This window comes from Chrysemys picta, chromosome 16 (genome assembly GCF_011386835.1).
Source record: "Chrysemys picta bellii isolate R12L10 chromosome 16, ASM1138683v2, whole genome shotgun sequence".
Classification (NCBI taxonomy): Eukaryota; Metazoa; Chordata; order Testudines; family Emydidae; genus Chrysemys; species Chrysemys picta.
In genome coordinates this window covers 2,433,870-2,453,259 of record NC_088806.1, presented here as the reverse complement: position 1 = coordinate 2,453,259, position 19,390 = coordinate 2,433,870, and the positions used below count along the sequence as shown (strand labels likewise).

At 65.0% G+C, this 19,390-nt stretch overlaps 1 protein-coding gene across 1 annotated transcript; it reads left to right on the top strand.

Moving 5' to 3' along the window:
* Window positions 1-5,373: 5,373 nt before the first annotated feature.
* Window positions 5,374-18,815, top strand: ACADVL (acyl-CoA dehydrogenase very long chain). The gene is given in 21 exon segments (XM_065569269.1): window positions 5,374-5,532; window positions 7,055-7,133; window positions 7,601-7,669; window positions 7,988-8,060; window positions 8,277-8,341; window positions 8,647-8,781; window positions 8,903-9,047; window positions 11,792-11,921; window positions 12,075-12,200; window positions 12,684-12,687; window positions 12,689-12,883; window positions 14,045-14,149; window positions 14,328-14,414; window positions 14,552-14,614; window positions 14,895-14,996; window positions 15,520-15,617; window positions 15,815-15,887; window positions 16,117-16,189; window positions 16,746-16,818; window positions 17,191-17,266; window positions 18,008-18,815. Coding segments are annotated over 21 exon segments (1,971 nt in total). The 5' UTR covers window positions 5,374-5,470; the 3' UTR covers window positions 18,146-18,815.
* The last annotated feature ends 575 nt before the right edge of the window (window positions 18,816-19,390 follow it).

Sequence of the window (19,390 nt, the reverse complement as noted above, 5' to 3'; positions counted from 1 at the left end):
CCGCTGTCAGCAGCCACGTGAGTCGCCAATTTTAATCATGTGATTGCCTTCTGGGGCCACGCCTTTCTTAAAGCCACATGACCAGGCACGGGGTCACGTGACCCACAGCTGGGGAGCAAAGCCAGGACTGGGGGCTTTCTCTCCAGTTTTGGACGGTACTGTCCCAAATCAGCTCTCCCCATTGGTACTGACACCCCCCAACTCCCCCGGCGCCGCTCGGTACCACCCCCCACAGCCCCGGTGTGGATGAAGTGACGAGATCTTTTCTCCTTCCAAAAAGATCCTTTTTTTATAACTTTTTTATTATCGATTTTTAAAAAAACAAACAAACATGTTTTTTGAGACATTTTTATAAACATTCTTTGTATTTTAAAAAAAAAAAAAAAGCACAGTTTTTGAAGGTCCCACCCCATTTTATCCTCCCCGGCCCCCCAAACTTGCATAATCAGGGTGTCTGATTGAGATGGGGGTCCAATTACCCCCTCCCAGCGAGCAATGATCTCTCTCCACCTGCAGGCATGGTCAACTACAAACCTCCCTCAACTCCTTCCCCCCCCTTGCATTTGGGGGGCACCCCCTCTCCCCCCCGACGCACCTGACCGATATTGACCGCTCTGGTCTAGACCAGGAGGTCAATCTTGGGGTGCTCGGGGGTGGGTGGGGTGTTTCTGACGGGGAAGCCAAGACCACTCTAGGTTGGATAGTTGGGGGGGGGGGATATTCCTGATCTGCCCCTGTTGCCTGGGGGGCTCCGAGTTGGCTCGGATCACCCCCAAGGGGTGGCGATTCTGTTCCCTCAACACACAGCATGTTACCCCCCCATGAACGCTGCTGGGGGTCCCCCTTTTCTCCAGCCCCTCACATAGGCTATGTACCCCTCCTAATGGCATGGGGGGGTCCTCCGTTTTCTCCAGCCCCCCTACATACACTACCTACCCCCCATAAATGGTGCTGGAGGTTCCCCATTTCTCTGCTGAGGGGTTGGGGGGATGGTAGCAGAATCCTATTTTGAATAATGTATTTATTTTTAGCTCTTTGTGTATTAAAAGAACAATAAAACGATAAAAATAAAGCAAAGGGTTCGAAAAATAAATTGGGGCACCGCGGTGGGGCTATCTGTGCTCCTGGGTTGGCTGGAGATGGAGTTCTGGCCCTTCGCGGTCGAAGGTGCTTAGCTGGTGCCCATCACCCTGGTATCTGAGCAGTGGGGGCCAATGGGTTAGAGTAGGGGAGGCTGGGAGCCAGGACTCCTGGGTTCTCTCCCCAGCTCTGGGAGGGGAGTGGGGGCTGGTGGGTTAGAGCAGGGGAGACTGGGAGCCAGGACTCCTGGGTTTTCTCCCCGGCTCTGGGAGGGGAGTGAGGGCTGGTGGGTTAGAGCAGGGGAGGCTGGGAGCCAGGACTCCTGGGTTCTCTCCCCGGCTCTGGGAGGGGAGTGGGGGCTGGTGGGTTAGAGTAGGGGAGGCTGGGAGCCAGGACTCCTGGGTTCTCTCCCCAGCTCTGGGAGGGGAGTGGGGGCTGGTGGGTTAGAGCAGGGGAGACTGGGAGCCAGGACTTCTGGGTTTTCTCCCCGGCTCTGGGAGGGGAGTGAGGGCTGGTGGGTTAGAGCTGGGGAGGCTGGGAGCCAGGACTCCTGGGTTCTCTCCCCGGCTCTGGGAGGGGAGAGCTCTCTTGGGATGTGTGTCCCTAGCAGCTGATCTTGTGGCCTATTGACTAGGGTTACCATACGTCTGGATTTTCCCGGACATGTCTGGCTTTTTGGTCCTCAAATCCAGGGCAAATAGGGAGAGGTCTTGGGGCTTGGGTCCGGGCTGGGGCCGGCGCCGCTCGGCCGGAACCGGGGCCTGAGCCGAGCTGGAGTCGCTAGGGCTGGGAGTGCTCGGCCGGGGCCGGCGCCCCAGGGCCCAAGCCGGGCCGGAGACGCCGGGGCCAGAGCCTCTTGCCCGTGGCCGGCCGGCCGTGCCGGAGGGAGCCGCTCGGCCGGGGGGGTCGGACTGGGCTGCGTCTCCTCGTGCCCCCCGCCCCCGTCCCTGTCCCCGTTTCAGGCTTCCCGCGAAGGAAGCCGGGGAGGGGGAGGAGCAGGGGGCGGAGCGTTCAGGGGAGGGGGCGGGGCTGGGGCCCGTGGAGTGTCCTTTTTTTTAATTAAAATATGGTAATCCTACTATTGACTCCAGTAGACCTATGGGGTTCAGGGGCTTTTCTGCTTTCTGGGGCTCACATCTCCCAGTGGGGCTGCGAGGAGGGGGGCTCAGTTACCATGGTGATATAGTACAATCAGAGCAGCCTGCCTTCAGGCCTAGAGAAAGCAATGGGAGGAGGTGGCCATTTTAGGTGAGGGCAGCCTGGCTTCAGTCCCATTGGGTAAGGGATGTGGGCAGCCATTTTAGGGGAGGGTAGGCTGGCTTCAGGCCCGTCGAGAGCAGTGGGAGTTGGTGGCCATTTTGACTAAGGGCAGCCTGGCCCCTGGCTCTTTGAGATCAATGGGCAATGCGGGGGAGTTGGGAAGTAGCCAGGTTCTCCCCCCAACACCCCCAAACACACCCCACAGGGGGACCCCCAAACTGCCCTTCTATCATTGACCCATCACATGCCCAGGGGCCTAATTTGCATGTATTTTATGTAAAATTTGCATGGAAGTCAAGGGGGGGAAGCTGGGGGAGGCAGAATCCCCGGGGGGGGGGGCGGTATGAGTGAGTTGGGGCTGTGAGCCGGGGGTTGGGGGTGGGGGGGAATGGGCTGTAGGGGGAACCCTGCGGCGGGGGGCTGTGAGCCGGGGGGAAGACACTGTGGGGGTCTGTGACCGGCGGGGGAAATAGACTGTAGGGGGCACCCCTGGGTGGGGGGAAATAGACTGTAGGGGGCAGGGCTGGCTCCAGGGTTTTGGCCGCCCCAAGCAGCCAAACAAAAAACAAAACAAAACTACCGCGATCGTGATCTGCGGCGGCAATGCGGCGGGAGGTCCTTGGCTCCGAGCGAGCGGGAGTGAGGGCCCCTCCGCCGAATTGCCGCCGAACAGCTGGACGTGCCGCCCCTCTCCGGAGTGGCCGCCCCAAGCACCTGCCTGGTAAGCTGGTGCCTGGAGCCGGCCCTGGTAGGGGGGACCCCTGGGTGGGGGGGCTGTGAGCCGGGGGGGGGAAATAGACTATAAGGGGGATCCTTCTGGGGGCTGTGATACGGGGGGGATTAGACAGAAGGAGGGATCCCTGGGGGGGGGGCTGTGAGCCGGGGCGGGGGAAATAGACTCTAGGGGAGGATTCCTGGGGGGGCTGTGAGCCGGGGGGGAATAGACTGTAGGGGGGAGGCTGTGATCCGGGGGGGGAAATAGACTCTAGGGGGGGATCCCTGGGGGGGGCAAATAGACTCTAGGGGGGATCCCTGGGTGGGGGGGGGCTGTGAGCCGGGGGGGGGGAATAGACTCTAGGGGGGAATCCCTGGGTGGGGGGGGCTGTGAGCCGGGGGGGGAATAGACTCTAGGGGGGATCCCTGGGTGGGGGGGGCTGTGAGCCGGGGGGGGCGGAATAGACTCTAGGGGGGATCCCTGGGTGGGGGGGCTGTGAGCCGGGGGGGGGAATAGACTATAAGGGGGATCCTTGTGGGGGCTGTGATCCGGGGGGAAATAGACTGCGGGGGATCCCTGAGGGGGGGACTGTGAGGCGGGGGGGAATAGACTGCAGGGGACCCCTGGGTGGGGGGGCTGTGAGCCGGGGGGGGAAATAGACTGCGGGGGATCCCTGAGGGGGGGACTGTGAGGCGGGGGGGAATAGACTGCAGGGGACCCCTGGGTGGGGGGGCTGTGAGCCGGGGGGGGGGAATAGACTGTAGGGGGGACCCCTGGGGGGGGACTGTGAGCCGGGGCGGGGGAAATAGACTCTAGGGGAGGATTCCTGGGGGGGCTGTGAGCCGGGGGGGAATAGACTGTAGGGGGGAGGCTGTGATCCGGGGGGGGAAATAGACTCTAGGGGGTATCCCTGGGTGGGGGGGGCTGTGAGCTGGGGGGGGCAAATAGACTCTAGGGGGGAATCCCTGGGTGGGGGGGGCTGTGAGCCGGGGGGGGGAATAGACTCTAGGGGGGATCCCTGGGGGGGGGGCTGTGAGCCTGGGGGGGGGAATAGACTCTAGGGGGGATCCCTGGGTGGGGGGGGCTGTGAGCCGGGGGGGAATAGACTCTAGGGGGGATCCCTGGGTGGGGGGGGCTGTGAGCCGGGGGGGCGGAATAGACTCTAGGGGGGATCCCTGGGTGGGGGGGGCTGTGAGCCGGGGGGGGGAATAGACTGTAGGGGGGATCCCTGGGGGGGGGCTGTGAGCCGGGGGGGAATAGACTGCGGGGGACCCCTGGGTGGGGGGGCTGTGAGGCGGGGGGGAATAGACTGCGGGGGACCCCTGGGTGGGGGGGCTGTGAGCCGGGGGGGGAATAGACTGTAGGGGGGATCCCTGGGTGGGGGACTGTGAGCCGGGGGGGAATAGACTGCGGGGGACCCCTGGGTGGGGGGGGCTGTGAGCCGGGGGGGGGAATAGACTGTAGGGGGGATCCCTGGGGGGGGGCTGTGAGCCGGGGGGGAATAGACTGCGGGGGACCCCTGGGTGGGGGGGCTGTGAGCCGGGGGGGGGAATAGACTGTAGGGGGGATCCCTGGGGGGGGGGACTGTGAGGCGGGGGGGGAATAGACTGCGGGGGACCCCTGGGTGGGGGGGCTGTGAGCCGGGGGGGGGAATAGACTGTAGGGGGGATCCCTGGGGGGGGGGGACTGTGAGGCGGGGGGGAATAGACTGCGGGGGACCCCTGGGTGGGGGGGCTGTGAGCCGGGGGGGGGAATAGACTGTAGGGGGGATCCCTGGGGGGGGGACTGTGAGGCGGGGGGGAATAGACTGCGGGGGACCCCTGGGTGGGGGGGCTGTGAGCCGGGGGGGGAATAGACTGTAGGGGGGATCCCTGGGGGGGGGACTGTGAGGCGGGGGGGAATAGACTGCGGGGGACCCCTGGGTGGGGGGGCTGTGAGCCGGGGGGGGAATAGACTGTAGGGGGGATCCCTGGGGGGGGGACTGTGAGCCGGGGGGGAATAGACTGCGGGGGACCCCTGGGTGGGGGGGCTGTGAGCCGGGGGGGGGAATAGACTGTAGGGGGGATCCCTGGGGGGGGGGACTGTGAGCCGGGGGGGGGAATAGACTGTAGGGGGGATCCCTGGGGGGGGGACTGTGAGCCGGGGGGGAATAGACTGCGGGGGACCCCTGGGTGGGGGGGCTGTGAGCCGGGGAGGGAATTGCAGGGGGGAATCTCCCGGGGGGGGCGGTGACGTGTCCCTCATGACATCACTCTCCCCCACCTGAGCGGCTTTTCCCAGGATTCCCCGTTCTAGGCAGATCCCTGCCCCCCCGCCCCCGCCCCCGCACCCGCACCCGCACCCGCACCCGTGGGGGCGGGGCCGGCTGGGTCCCGGTGACCTTGCGGGGAGGGGCGGGCAGACGGATCCGGCGCCATGTGGGGAGTGAGAGCGGCCCCCGGGCTCTGCCTGCGGCTCCTCTTCCCGCCCCCCCGCGGGTGAGTAGAGGGCAGAGAGTTGGGGGGTGCAAAGGGGGACGGGGGCAGAGAGCTGGGGAGGGGGAAGAGGGTGGAGAGCTGGGGGCAGGGAGGGGGTGGAGAGCTAGGGGGTGCAAAGGGGGAAGACGGGTGGGGAGGGGGGTAGAGAGCTGGGGGGTTCAAAGGGGGAAGAGGGGTGGGGGGGGCAGGGAGGGGGAAGACGGGTGGGGAGGGGGTAGAGAGCTGGGGGGTTCAAAGGGGGAAGAGGGGTGGGGCGTGCAAAGGGGGAAGAGGGGTCAGAGTGCTGGGGGTGCAAAGGGGGAAGAGGGGTGAGGAGGGGGTAGAGAGCTGGGGGCTTCAAAGGGGGAAGAGGGGTGGGGAGGGGGCAGAGAGCTGGGGGTGCAAAGGGGGAAGAGGGGTGGGGAGGGGGCAGAGAGCTGGGGGTGCAAAGGGGGAAGAGGGGTGGGGAGGGGGCAGAGTGCTGGGGGTGCAAAGGGGGAAGAGGGGTGGGGAGGGGGCAGAGTGCTGGGGGTGCAAAGGGGGAAGAGGGGTGGGGAGAGGGCAGAGTGCTGGGGGTACAAAGGGGGAAGAGGGGTGGGGAGGGGTAGAGAGCTGGGGGTGCAAAGGGGGAAGAGGGGTGGGGAGGGGTAGAGAGCTGGGGGTGCAAAGGGGGAAGAGGGGTGGGGAGGGGGTAGAGAGCTGGGGGTGCAAAGGGGGAAGAGGGGTGGGGAGGGGTCAGATAGCTGTGGGGTGCAAAGGGGGAAGAGGGGTGGGGAGGGGGCAGAGTGCTGGGGGTGCAAAGGGGGAAGAGGGGTGGGGAGGGGGCAGAGTGCTGGGGGTGCAAAGGGGGAAGAGGGGTGGGGAGAGGGCAGAGTGCTGGGGGTACAAAGGGGGAAGAGGGGTGGGGAGGGGTAGAGAGCTGGGGGTGCAAAGGGGGAAGAGGGGTGGGGAGGGGGTAGAGAGCTGGGGGTGCAAAGGGGGAAGAGGGGTGGGGAGGGGTCAGATAGCTGTGGGGTGCAAAGGGGGAAGAGGGGTGAGGAGGGGGTAGAGAGCTGGGGGGCAGGGAGGGGTAAGACTGGTGGGGAGGGGGTAGAGAGCTGGGGGGTGTAAAGGGGGCAGAGGGGTGGGTTGGGGATGGGATAGAGAGCTGGGGGGCGTGAAGGGGGAGGGGGCAGAGATCTGGGGGTGGGATGGGGTGATATGGGGGAGGGGAGTGGTGGGGGGTGGGAAAAGGGAATGTGGGGGCAGTAGGAAGTGGGGGCATTGTAAGGGTGGGGGAGGGGAAAGCTCTGGGGGCAGAGAGCTGGGGAGGGGCGAGCTGGGGGAAAGGGATGTGGGGAGGGTGGGCAGGGGACGGGGGGCTGTAGGGGGTGCAGGAGTAGGAGGTGGGTGGGGTAGGGGAATTGGAGGGGAGAGGACGGAGTGACCTGGACCAGCTGGGGGGATGACTCCATGGGGTGGAAAGAACTGGAGGGGAGCAGCGGGGAAGGGGCTCCCCATCCCCATAGGGCCCCACCGCTGACCTGTTCCCGTCTCTCCCCAGCTCCGGGGGGCCCCTGGTCTGGACGTACCCCAGCCCCCTGCCCCGCGCCACCTGTCTGTACAGCACCCATGCTGCCGAGGTAAGGACGTGGGGGGGAGGGCTCAGCAGGGGGGCGTTCTCCCCACACTCCCCATCAATCCCTCTCATCCTGCCCCAAAATCCCGGTGAGGCTGTTAAGCAGCTGCCCCGCCCCAGAGGTGGCAGCATCTCAGCGCCGGGCGAGGGGTTCCTGAATAATCGGTCATCCCACCCCAGAGTTGGCTGCATTCCTATTTAATCCTTGTGTCACCTGGGATCTGGCCTCTGGGAGTTTATCTGGGTGAAAGGTTTTGTTATTGTGGGATGAGTCACGGGACACAAGTATTTAGAGGAAAGGTGACAGCCGAGCTGGGGGCGCGCGGGACCAAGGAAGGCTTAAACATCTGGTCTAGTCCCCTGAGAACAATGCCAGCCCCCCCCCCCCCCGGTCCCCCAGCTCTGCCGGTGCCCCTCACTCCCAACCCGCAGCCCCCTACTGACGCTCTCTGTCTCTCCCCCCCCCCACAGGCTGTGCTGGATAAGGCTGGGGCAGGGACGGCTTCCCAGACTGTATCCCAGAGCAAGTCCCTGCCGGAGGTACGTCCGCCCCACCCCCAAACCCCACTCAGGGTCCCCGGGGTGGGGAAGGGGTTTGTGGATCTGGTCTCTCCTTTGACCTCATTCCCCATCCCCATTTGAGGGGGATCGTGGGGTGGGTTCCCAATTCTCCCCGCCGGGGTCTGATGTGGGGGGGCCCCTCTCTGGTTGGAGAGGAATTGGCAGCGCTTGCTGGTGTTTGGGGGGTTTGCCTCCCCCCATTTTCCCCCTGGTTCAAGGCGGAGTTCGAGGGTCCCAAAGGGGAGGGACAAGACCCCAGTTGCCCCCCCTCACTCTGTTCCCCCACACACACCCCAGGAGTCGAAGTCTTTCGCCATCGGGATGTTCCAGGGTCGGATGAGCACGGAGCAGGTGTTCCCCTACCCCTCAGGTAAGGAGGAGCTGGTGTGGGGAGAGTTCTGGGGGGTGGGGAGCTCACTGCCCTCATGGTGCGCTGGGAGGAGGCGGGGGTGCGAGGAGCTGCCCCATTGGCTTGGTGGGTGACTCCAAGGGGGGAGGAAAGGGAAGTTGGGGGCAGGGAGCTTTAACCCTTCCAACCCCATTGGTTCCCCCCATCACTCACCACCTGACTCTTCCCCCCCCCCAGTGCTGACCGAGGAGCAGGTGCAGTTCCTGAAGGAGCTTGTCGGACCCGTCAGCCGTTTCTTCCAGGTTAGGGGGGATGAGTTTGGGGGGGCTGGGGTTGTTTGCGGGGGCTGAAAGGGAAGGCCTGGAATAAGGGGAAAGGGTTGAGTTAGGGGCTGGGGTTGTGTTTTGGGGGGCTGTGGGGAGGGGAAGGGGTTGAGATGGGGGGGAAGCGCTGAGTTTGGAGGGGCAGGCTGGAAGGCCAGCGGGAGACCAGCCAGGTCTGAGTTTGGGGGCGCTGTGTATGGGGGGGTCTGGGGGACAGGTGGGGGGGCAGTGGCCTGGATGGGGGTCCCTTCCTCGGACTCCCCCTCTCTCCCCCCTGCCCCCAGGAGGTAAATGACCCGGCGGCGAACGACTCCCTGGAACGGGTGGAGGACCGGACCATGCAGGGGCTGAAGGAGCTGGGGGCCTTTGGGCTGCAGATCCCCCCCGAGCTGGGGGGGCTGGGGCTGAGCAACACCCAGGTGAGACACCCCCCTCCCCATTCCACACTCCCTTGACCTAGCCGCTGCCCCCTAGAGGGGAAGGGCCCCGCCTCCCCCCCCAGGGGGGCGGCCAGCCCTGTGCTCACCCCTTTCCCCGCAGTACGCCCGTCTGGTGGAGATCATGGGGCTGCACGACCTGGGCGTGGGGATCACGCTGGGGGCCCATCAGTCCATCGGCTTCAAGGGGTTGCTCCTCTACGGGACGCCCCAGCAGAAGGAGAAGTACCTGCCCCGGCTGGCCACAGGTGAGGGGCGCTGGGGGGGGGGGGGGGGCCTACATAAGAACGGCCATACTGGGTCAGACCAAAGGTCCATCCAGCCACTGATGGACCCGTCCTCCATGAACTTCTCTAGTTCTTTTTTGAGCCCTGTTCTTGTCTCGGCCTTCACAACATCCAATTGCGAGGAGTTCCACAGGTTGACTGTGCTCTGTGTGAAGAACAACTTCCTTTTATTTGTTTTAAACCTGCCGCCTGTTAATTTCATTGGGTGACCCCTAGTTTTTATATTATGGGAACAAGAAATAACTTCTCCTTTTTCCCTTTCTCCTCATCACTCATGATTTTATAGACCTCTCTCATATCCCCCCTTAGTTTCCTCTTTTCCAAGCTGAAAAGTCCCAGCCTCTAATCTCTCCTCATGTGGGACCCATTCGAAACCCCTAATCATTTTAGTTGCCCTTCTCTGAACCTTTTCTAATGCCAGTAGATCTTTTTTGAGTTGAGGCGACCACATCTGTACGCAGTATTCAAGATGTGGGCGTCCCATGGATTTAGATAAGGGCAATAAGATATTCTGCGTCTTCTTCTCTATCCCCTTTTGAATGATTCCTAACATCCTGTTTGCTTTTTTGACTGCCGCTGCACACTGCGTGGACGTCTTCAGAGAACTATCCACAACGACGCTAAGATCTCTTTCCTGATGCGTTGTAGCTAAATTAGCCCCCATCGTATTGTATGTAGAGTTGGGGTTATTTTTCCCAATGTGCATTACTTTACATTTATCCACATTAAATTTCATTTGCCATTTTGTTGCCCAATCACTTGAGTTTTGTGAGATCTTTTTGAAGTTCATCAGAATCTGCTTTGGTCTTAATTATCTTGAGCAGTTTAGGATCAGCTGCAAACTTTGCCACCTCACTTTTTACCCCTTTCTCCAGATCATTAACGGGGGAGTGATAGGGGTGTGTGGGGAAAAGGCAGAGGTGTGGGGGCTGGGGAGGGCTGGATTGGGGAGGCAGGGAGGAGGGGTCGGGATAGTGGCGGGTACGGGAGGATTGGCATGGCAGGGAGGAGGGGCGGGGATAGCAGGGGTACGGGAGGATTGGCGAGGCAGGGAGGAGGGGCGGGGATAGCGGGGGGTACGGGAGGATTGGCGAGGCAAGGAGGAGGGGTGGGGATAGCGGGGGGTACGGGAGGATTGGGGGGGCGGGGATAGCGGGGCGGTACAGGAGGATTGGGGAGGCAGGGAGGAGGGGCGGGGATAGCGTGGTGGGTACGGCCGGATTGGCGAGGCAGGGAGGAGGGTGGGGATAGTGTGGGGGGTACGGCAGGATTGGGGAGGCAGGGAGGAGGGGCGGGGATAGCGTGGGGGGTACAGCAGGATTGGCGAGGCAGGGAGGAGGGGCGGGGATAGCGGGGGGTACGGGAGGATTGGCCAGGCAGGGAGGAGGGGCGGGGATAGCGGGGGTACGGGAGGATTGGGGAGCAGGGAGGAGGGGCGGGGATAGCAGGGGGTACGGGAGGATTGGCGAGGCAGGGAGGAGGGGCGGGGATAGCGTGGTGGGTACGGCCGGATTGGCGAGGCAGGGAGGAGGGCGGGGATAGTGTGGGGGGTACGGCAGGGAGGGGGGGGGAGGGGGGAGGGGGTAGGGGGGGGTGATTGGGGAGGCAGGGAGGAGGGGCGGGGATAGCGTGGGGGGTACAGCAGGATTGGCGAGGCAGGGAGGAGGGGCGGGGATAGCGGGGGGTACGGGAGGATTGGCCAGGCAGGGAGGAGGGGCGGGGATAGCGGTGGTACGGGAGGATTGGGGAGCAGGGAGGAGGGGCGGGGATAGCAGGGGGTACGGGAGGATTGGGGAGGCAGGGAGGAGGGGCGGGGATAGCGTGGTGGGTACGGCCGGATTGGCGAGGCAGGGAGGAGGGCGGGGATAGTGTGGGGGGTACGGCAGGATTGGTGAGGCAGGGAGGAGGGGCGGGGTTAGCGTGGGGGGGTACGGCAGGATTGGCGAGGCAGGGAGGAGGGGCGGGGATAGCGGGGGGTACGGGAGGATTGGCGAGGCAGGGAGGAGGGGCGGGGATAGCTGGGGGTACGGGAGGATTGGTGAGGCAGGGAGGAGGGGCGGGGGTAGCGGGGGTACGGGAGGATTGGGGAGCAGGGAGGAGGGGCGGGGATAGCAGGGGGTATGGGAGGATTGGCGAGGCAGGGAGGAGGGGCAGGTATGGGAGGATTGGCGAGGCAGGGAGGAGGGGCGGAGATAGCGGGGGTACGGGAGGAGGGGTAGGGATAGCGGGGGTACTGGAGGATTGGCGAGGCAGGGAGGAGGGGCGGGGATAGCGGGGGGTACGGGAGGATTGGAGAGGCAGGGAGGAGGGGTGGGGATAGTGGGGGTACAGGAGGATTGGCGAGGCAGGGAGGAGGGGCAGAGATAGCGGGGGGTATGGGAGGAGGGGTGGGGATAGCGGGGGGGTACTGGAGGATTGGCAAGGCAGGGAGGAGGGGCAGGGATAGCGGCGGGTACGGGAGGATTGGAGAGGCAGGGAGGAGGGGCGGGGATAGCGGGGAGTATGGGCGGATTGGCGAGGCAGGGAGGGGGGTGGGGATAGTGGGGGGTACGGGAGGATTGGCGAGGGTAGTGGGGGTACGGGAGGATTTGGGGAGCATGGGGAGGCGGGGCCTAATGAAAGGGGAGTGGCGTACTGGGTGGGAGGGGCTCTATAAGGGCAATTCCCTCCAGCATGTAACCTCGACCCCCACCTCTCCTCCCCAGGAGAGACCATCGCTGCCTTCTGCCTGACGGAGCCAGCCAGCGGCTCGGACGCCGCCTCCATCCGCACCACCGCCCGGCCCAGCCCCTGCGGCTCCTACTACACTCTGGATGGGGGCAAGATCTGGATCAGGTGTGCCCTGGCCCTAGGGGGAGCTGTGGGGCGCATTGCTGGGGACTCAGTTGGGGGGCGTTCTCCCCTGTCCGGCAGGACTGGCTGGCTTCCCTCCCCCAGGCATACCCCACTTTCCTGACCCCCCTCTCCACACATCTCTGCCCCCCACAGTAACGGGGGGCTGGCCGACCTCTTCACTGTCTTTGCCAAGACCCCTGTGAAAAACGAGGCAACGGGAGAGGTGAAGGAGAAGATCACGGCCTTCATCGTGGAGCGAGCGTTCGGGGGGGTCACCCAGTGAGTATCCCCCAAACTCAGCCCGGTGGGAGTGGGCGGATTGGGGGGGGTGGCCACAGTTCAGGGGCGTCTGTGGGCAATAGTGATGTTTGTGGGGGACATATTTTGTGGGGGCAGGCCCCTGGGTTTCGGGGTTTTCTGGGCATAGCATGGCTTTTGTGGTTGGGTCTATTTCAGAGGTGATTGGCCGGGGCAGGGGGGTTCTGGGGCATCTGTTTGGGGGTGTTTGCACTGGTGGTTCAGGGGTGGGGTTTTCGGGGGTGTACATTTTGGGGGGTGTTGGTGGGGTGGGCTGTATTTCAGGGCATAGGTTTTGAGGGACATTGGGACATATTTCAGGGCATCTGTTTCGAGGGACATTGGCGGTGTCTACGGGGGGGGAGTTGGCCGGGGTCTTTATTTCGGGGTGTACATTCACGGGGCTGTGTTTTGGGGCGTCGGCGCCCCCCCTCCCCTCACTCACCCCTGCCCTCCCTGTGGCAGCGGCCCCCCCCGAGAAGAAGATGGGGATCAAGGCGTCGAACACGGCTGAGGTGCACTTCGAAGGCGTGCGGGTGCCGGTGGAGAACGTGCTGGGGCCGCCGGGCGCCGGGTTCAAGGTGGCCATGAACATCCTCAACAACGGGCGGTTCGGCATGGTGGCTGCGCTGGCTGGGACCATGCGGGGCGTCATCGGCAAGGCCGTGAGTGTCCCCCCACGGCGACACCCATCTCCCCACAGTGACCCCCCCCATGGCGATCCCAGTCCCCCACACGGCGAGCCTCATCTCCCCATAGTGACCCCCCCATGGCGATCCCACCCCCCCCCATGGTGACACCCATCTCCCCATAGTGACCCCCCACATTCCTCCTCACAGCAACCCCCATCTCCCCTGGCGACCCCACTCCCCCCCCGCGATCCCCCCCACAGTGACACCCCCCCCCCAGCGACCTCACTCCCCCCCACGGCAACCCCCATATCCGCACAGTGACTGCCCCCCCACGGCAACCCTCATATCCGAACAGTGACCGCCCCCCCACGGTGACCCCCATCTCCCCCTGGTGTCCCCACCAGTCCTCCCAATGGCGACCCTACTCCCCCCCGCGATCCCCCCCACAGCGACCCCCCCACTCCTCCTCACAGCAACTCCCATCTCCCCACAGTGACCCCCCCCAGCGACCTCACTCCCCCCCACGGCAACCCCCATATCCGCACAGTGACCCCCCCCCCACGGCGACCCCCATCACCCCCTGGTGTCCCCACCAGTCCTCCCAATGGCGACCCCACTCCCCCCCGCAATCCCCCCCCACAGCGACCCCCCCACTCCTCCTCACAGCAACTCCCATCTCCGCACAGTGACCCCCCCCCCCACGGCGACCCCCATCTCCCCCTGGTGTCCCCACCAGTTGCCCGCATGGCGATCCCACTCCCCCAAGGCAATGACCCCCACTCTCCCCCACGGCAACCCTCATCTCTCCCCCACCACCTCAGTCCGCCCACTACGGAGACACCCCCAGCTCCCCCTCACGGCAACCCACATCTTCCTGGTGTCCCCACCAGTCCCCCCGACGGCGACACCCCACACTGTCCCTTCAGGAACCCCCCACTCCCTCCATTCCCTCCCACGGCATCCCCCACTTCCCCCCGGTGACCCTCACTCCCTCCATTTCCCCCCCCCCCAGCGACCCCCACCCCCCCCAGCGACCCTCACTCCCTCCATTTCCCCCCCCCCCCCAGCAACCCCCACCCCCCCAGCGACCCCCGCTGCCTTTTGGGAATTCTGCCTCCCCCAACCACCCCATTGCATTGTGGGATATTTGCACCCCTGATGGTTGACTTGTCTCTCCTCCCCCCTGCCCCGCAGGTGGAGCATGCAGCCAATCGCACCCAGTTTGGGGACAAAATCCACAACTTTGGAGCCATCCAGGAGAAGCTGGCGCGTATGGCCATGCTGCAGTATGTCACTGAGGTGAGACCGCCCCGCCCCAGAGGTGGCCGCATCTCAGCACTGGGCGAGGGGTCCCCGTGTAACCAGCCGCCCTGCCCCAGAGGTGGCCGCATCTCAGCACTGGGCGAGGGGTCCCCGGGTAACCAGCCGCCCCGCCCCAGAGGTGGCCGCATCTCACCTGTGCTGTTTCTCCGTGCAGTCCATGGCGTATATGATCAGCGCGAACATGGACCAAGGAGCGGCCGATTTCCACACAGAGGCAGCCATGAGCAAAATCTTCGGCTCGGTGAGGCTCCGTGGGGCGGGGAATGGGGGTGGGGCAGGGGGCGTAGCTGGGGGGGGTAGGGGGTACCCCAGCCTCCCCCAGCAGGGGGCGCCGCGGAGTGGGTACGTGAACGTGGTGCTGTGGGTTGCTTTCTGTAGGAAGCCGCCTGGACGGTGACGGACGAGTGTATCCAGATTATGGGCGGCATGGGGTTCATGAAGGTGAGTGGAGATCCCCCCCCCCCAGCCAGCCTCCCCCCAGTGCCAGGATCCCCCCACCCCCAGCCGACCTCCTCCGGCGCTGGGACCCCCCTCTAACCGACCAACCCCTGTCTGACATCCCCCCCGGGGCCGGGACCCCCCCCAACCTCTCCCCGCCCCTCCCCCCGGGGCTGGGACCCCCTCAACCGCCGGCCAACCTCCCCCCACCCCCTCCCCGGAGCTGGGATACCCCCCCCAGCCCCTGCCTGACCTCCCCCTGGGTGCCGGGACCCCCCCCCAGGACGCTGGCGTGGAGCGGGTGATGCGGGATCTCCGGATCTTCCGGATCTTCGAGGGAACCAACGACATCCTGCGGCTCTTCGTGGCCCTGAACGGCTTCCAGGTGTGTGTGTGGGGGGGTTACTTGAGGATCTCAAAGGGGGGGGTGCTGTGGGGGGGAGATTTTTGGGGTGGGGGTATGGGTACTGGAGCTCAAAGGGGGGGGCTGTGGTGGGGAGGGGATTTTGGGCTGGGGGAGAGTATGGGAGGCTGTGGCGGGGAGGGGATTTTGGGGGAGGAGTATGGGGGGGCTGTGACGGAGAGGAGGTTTGGGGCTATGGGGGGCTGTGGCGGGGAGGGGATTTTGGGGGTGGGGGAGGGCTATGGGGGGGCTGTGGTGGAGAGGGGATTTTGGGGGTGGGGGAAGGGTATGGGGTGGAGCTCAAATCGGGAGGGGGGCTGTGCTGTTGCGGGGGGAGGACAGAAGATGATCTGGGGGGGCATGTTGCGGGTGTATGGGGGGGACGGAGAGGAGACCTCGGGGCGGGGGTTGCTGTGGTGCAGGAGACCCTGGAATAGGGAGGGGCTTGTCGTACCCCCCCCCCCCCCAGGTCACTGACTCTTCCCCCCCCCACCCCCCCCCGCAGAACGCCGGGAACCAGCTGCGGGGGCTGCAGCGAGCTCTGAAAAGCCCCGTGGGTAACGTGGGGCTGCTGGCCCGGGAGGCTGCCCGGCGTCTTCGCAGGTACCTGGGGGGGGCTCCCTCGGGGGGTCACTCTTGATGGGCTGTGGGGGAGGAGTCATGGGGGGGTTCACTCCCAGGGAGGGTCCCTGGGATGGGAGGTTTTGGTCCTTGGAGGGGTGCAGGGGGGGTACCGCTTCTCTTGTGTGTGGGGGGGGTCCCTCACATGCCGTCTGTCTCCTCTCCCCCCCCCCCCCCAGGAAAGCCGGATGGGGCTCTGGGATCACCCTGAGGGATGTGGTGCACCCCGACCTGGACCCCAGCGCTGAGCAGGTGAGGCTGGGAAATGCGGGGGGGGGGGGCAGCCGGGGGGGGGGGGGAGACCCCCGCAGCACTGACCTTCCCCCCCCCATGCCTTCCAACACCCCCAACCCCGTGAGGCCCCCCCTGTTTTGGGGGTGGTGAGTGGATCTCGGGGGCAGGGGATATTTGCCAGTGGGGGTCTGCCCCCCCCGGCTATCCCTGCCCCCCCCAACCTCCCATTCCCTCTCCCTCCCCCCAGCTGGTGCACGGGGTCGATCTTTTCGGGGCCACGGTGGAGGCGCTGCTGCTCAAATACGGCAAGAAAATCGTGGGTGCGTGTATGGGGGGGAGCCCCGGTGCGGGGAAGGGGCGATATGGGGCTGGCTGGGGGGAGGGGGACCCGGCTCGCCACCCCTCCCCCTATTTGTGGGCTGCAGCGTGCGGCGGTGTGTGTGAGAGTTGGGGGGGCGGGAAGGTTGGGGGGCAGTGAGGGGTGTTGGGAAGGTTGGGGGGCCCCCCAGGGCAGTGAGGGACTGGAGAAAGGAAGGTTTGGGGGACCCCCATGGCTGGGGGGGTGGGGTAGTTTGGGGGGCTCCCCAGGGCAGTGAAGGGTTGGGGAGCGGGAAGGTTTGGGGGCCCCTGTGTAGGGGGGTGGGGAAAGGCTGGGGACCCCCCAGGACAGTGAGGAGCTGGGAAAAGGAAGGTTTGGGGGGCCCCCTGGCAATAGAGATTGGGGGGCAGAAAGGTTTTTTGGGGGGATCGGTGCACCGGGGGAAGAGCATGGAAGGGGGGTTGTTTGGGGGGGGGCAGGAAGGTGGGTTGCTTTGGGGGGACAGGGACTGGCTGTGCCCTGACCCCCCCCTCGTTTCCCCCCCCCCCCCCCCCAAGATGAGCAGTTCGTGCTGAAGCGGGTGGCGGACGCGGCTATCGATCTGTACGCCATGGTGGTGGTGCTGTCCAGGTGCTGCCTGGGGCGGGGGGCAGGGCGGCGAATGGGGGGAGGAAGGGGCGGGGGGGCTGGCTGGGGAGATGGGAGTTGGTTCGGGGGGCAAAGAGAGCTTGGGGAGGGGGTTGATGGGGGAGGGGCGTCAGTGGGCTATTGAGGGGGGCTGCTGGGGGCAGTGGGAGGGGGCGGCCGGGGGGGGCTGGTCTAGGGTGTCCTCGCTCCATCCCAGGGGGGCCTGTGGGGGAGGGGGCTCACCCCTTGGACTGGGGGGCTCTGGGGGAGCAGGTCGGGGACCGTTCCATGTGTTTTTATAAGGGGGTTCTTGGTCCCACATTTTTTGGGGGGGCCCCCACTCTAATGGCTCATTCTTCCTCCCCCCGCCGCCAGGGCGTCGCGCTCCCTGGCCCAGGCCCACCCCACCGCCCAGCACGAAAAGCTGCTCTGCGAGACTTGGTGTGAGGAGGTGAGTACGGGGGGGACGGGGGGATGACCCCCCAGCCCCGGAGCCCCGTCCAGCCCTAGCTGGTGTCCACTGAATCCAGCCCTCCCAGTTCTCCCTCCGGCAGCCCGTCCGTCCCTCTGTCCATCCCGTCCGTCCGTCCATCCCTTCATCCATCCACCCCTCTGTCCTTCCATCCATACCTCCATCCTCCCTTCTTCCACACCTCTGTCCCTCCTTCCATCCCTCCATCCACACCTTCAACCCTCCATCCGTCACCCCGTCCCTCCGGCAGCTTCCTGTCTCTGCCCCCCCATCTCCGTCCCTCCATCCCTTCTTCCATCCACACCTCCCTCCGTTCCTCCTTCTTTCATCCCTCCCTCCCTCCACACTTCCATCCCTCCCTCCACACCTCCGTCCCTTCTTCCATCTGTCCCTTCTTCCATCTATCTGTACACTCTTCTGTCCATCCCTCCGGCAGCTTCCTGTCCCTACCATCCACACCATCCCCCTTCCCTCCCTTCATCCTCACATCCCTCCCTTGTCCCTCCTTCCATCCACACCTCCAGCCCGTACCTCCCTTTGTCCATCCCTCTGCCATCTCTCCTTCCCTCCCTCCCTCCCTCTCTCCCCCCCCCCCCCGCCAACTCCTCTCTTCACCCCTCGGTGCTGGTGGGGGATGGGTAGGATTTTTTTGGGGGGGAGGGGGTATCTCCGTGCCCATCTCTCACCCCTCCCCTCCCCTCTCTCCTTGTCTCCCTCCAGGCCTATGAGCGCCTCACGACCACCCTGAGCCCGCTGAGCACGGACGGCGCCCGGCACACCTTCCGGCAGCTACGGGGCATCTCCCGGGCCGTGGTGGAGAACGGGGGTGTGGTCTCCCCCAACCCCTTGGGCTTCTGACACAGCTCCGGCAGGGGCAGGGGAGACGCGCCTGGGACACTCTGACCCCCAAACTGGCCCCTCCCACTTCCCAGCACACACCTCTGCCCCCTCCCTGAAGCGTCTGGGAAGGGGGGGGCAATTAGTGGGGTGCTGTACCCCTTTCCTTTCCCCCAATACGCTCAGCCCTAACATGCTACCTCTGGGACATAGCTCTTCTGCTGAGGAAATGCCTTAATGTGCCCCTGTTGGAGGAGGGGGGGAATGTCTGTTTCAAGGCTCCCCGAGGAGGGGGGAAATGTCCACCCTGGGGAGGTGGAATGTCTGTTTTGAGGCTCCCCCATGGAGGGGGTAAATGTCTGTTTCGTGGCAGCCCCATGAAGAGAAATGTGAGTTACAAAGGTCCCCTCTCCCCCCTGGGGATAGATCTGAGCTTTAATCAGCCATAGCTGCGTTATGTTCCCCTGATGGCCGGTTGGTTTTGGGGTGGGGGAGGTGCCAGGCTGGTGGGCGGGGTTGCCCACAAATCTTGCACCTTTGGGAGAAAGCTGGGCACCCTGACACTGATGCCCTCCCAGCAGGGGTGCCCCCAGAAATGGGGCTCCCCCGATCGCAGCCAGCATCAGCCCTACCGGGGAGCCTGGCCTGGCCGCTGTTTCCTTGTCAGTAATAAATCAAATATTTTGGATGACTGGATGAGTTACAACCAGGACTTCCCCGTGCGGCTGCTTTGGGAGCTGGGGGGGGGTAGATTTGGGGGGAAGCTGGGGTTCAGACTCTCAGGTGGGGATTAGAGCGGGGGGGCTGGGAGCCAGGACTCCTGGGTTCTCTCCCTGGCTCTGGGAGGGGAGTGGGGGCTGGTGGTTAGAGCACAGGGGGCTGGGAGCCAGGACTCCTGGGTTCTCTCCCCAGCTCTGGGAGGGGAGTGGGGGCTGGTATGTTGGAGCGGGGGGGGGGTGGGAGTCAGGACTCCTGGATTCTCTCCCTGGCTCTGGGAGGGGAGTGGGGGCTGGTGGTTAGAGCACAGGGGGCTGGGAGCCAGGACTCCTGGGTTCTCTCCCCGGGTCTGGGAGGGGAGTGGGGCTGGTGGGTTAGAGCAGGGGGGGTGGGAGTCAGGACTCCTGGATTCTCTCCCTGGCTCTGGGAGGGGAGTGGGGCCTGGTGGGTTAGAGCAGAGTGCCCTGATCCCCCTCAATTACACCACCTGGGGATATGCCCTACGGATTCCAGTGGGGAGCTGCTAATTTCCACGGAGCCGGTTGAGAG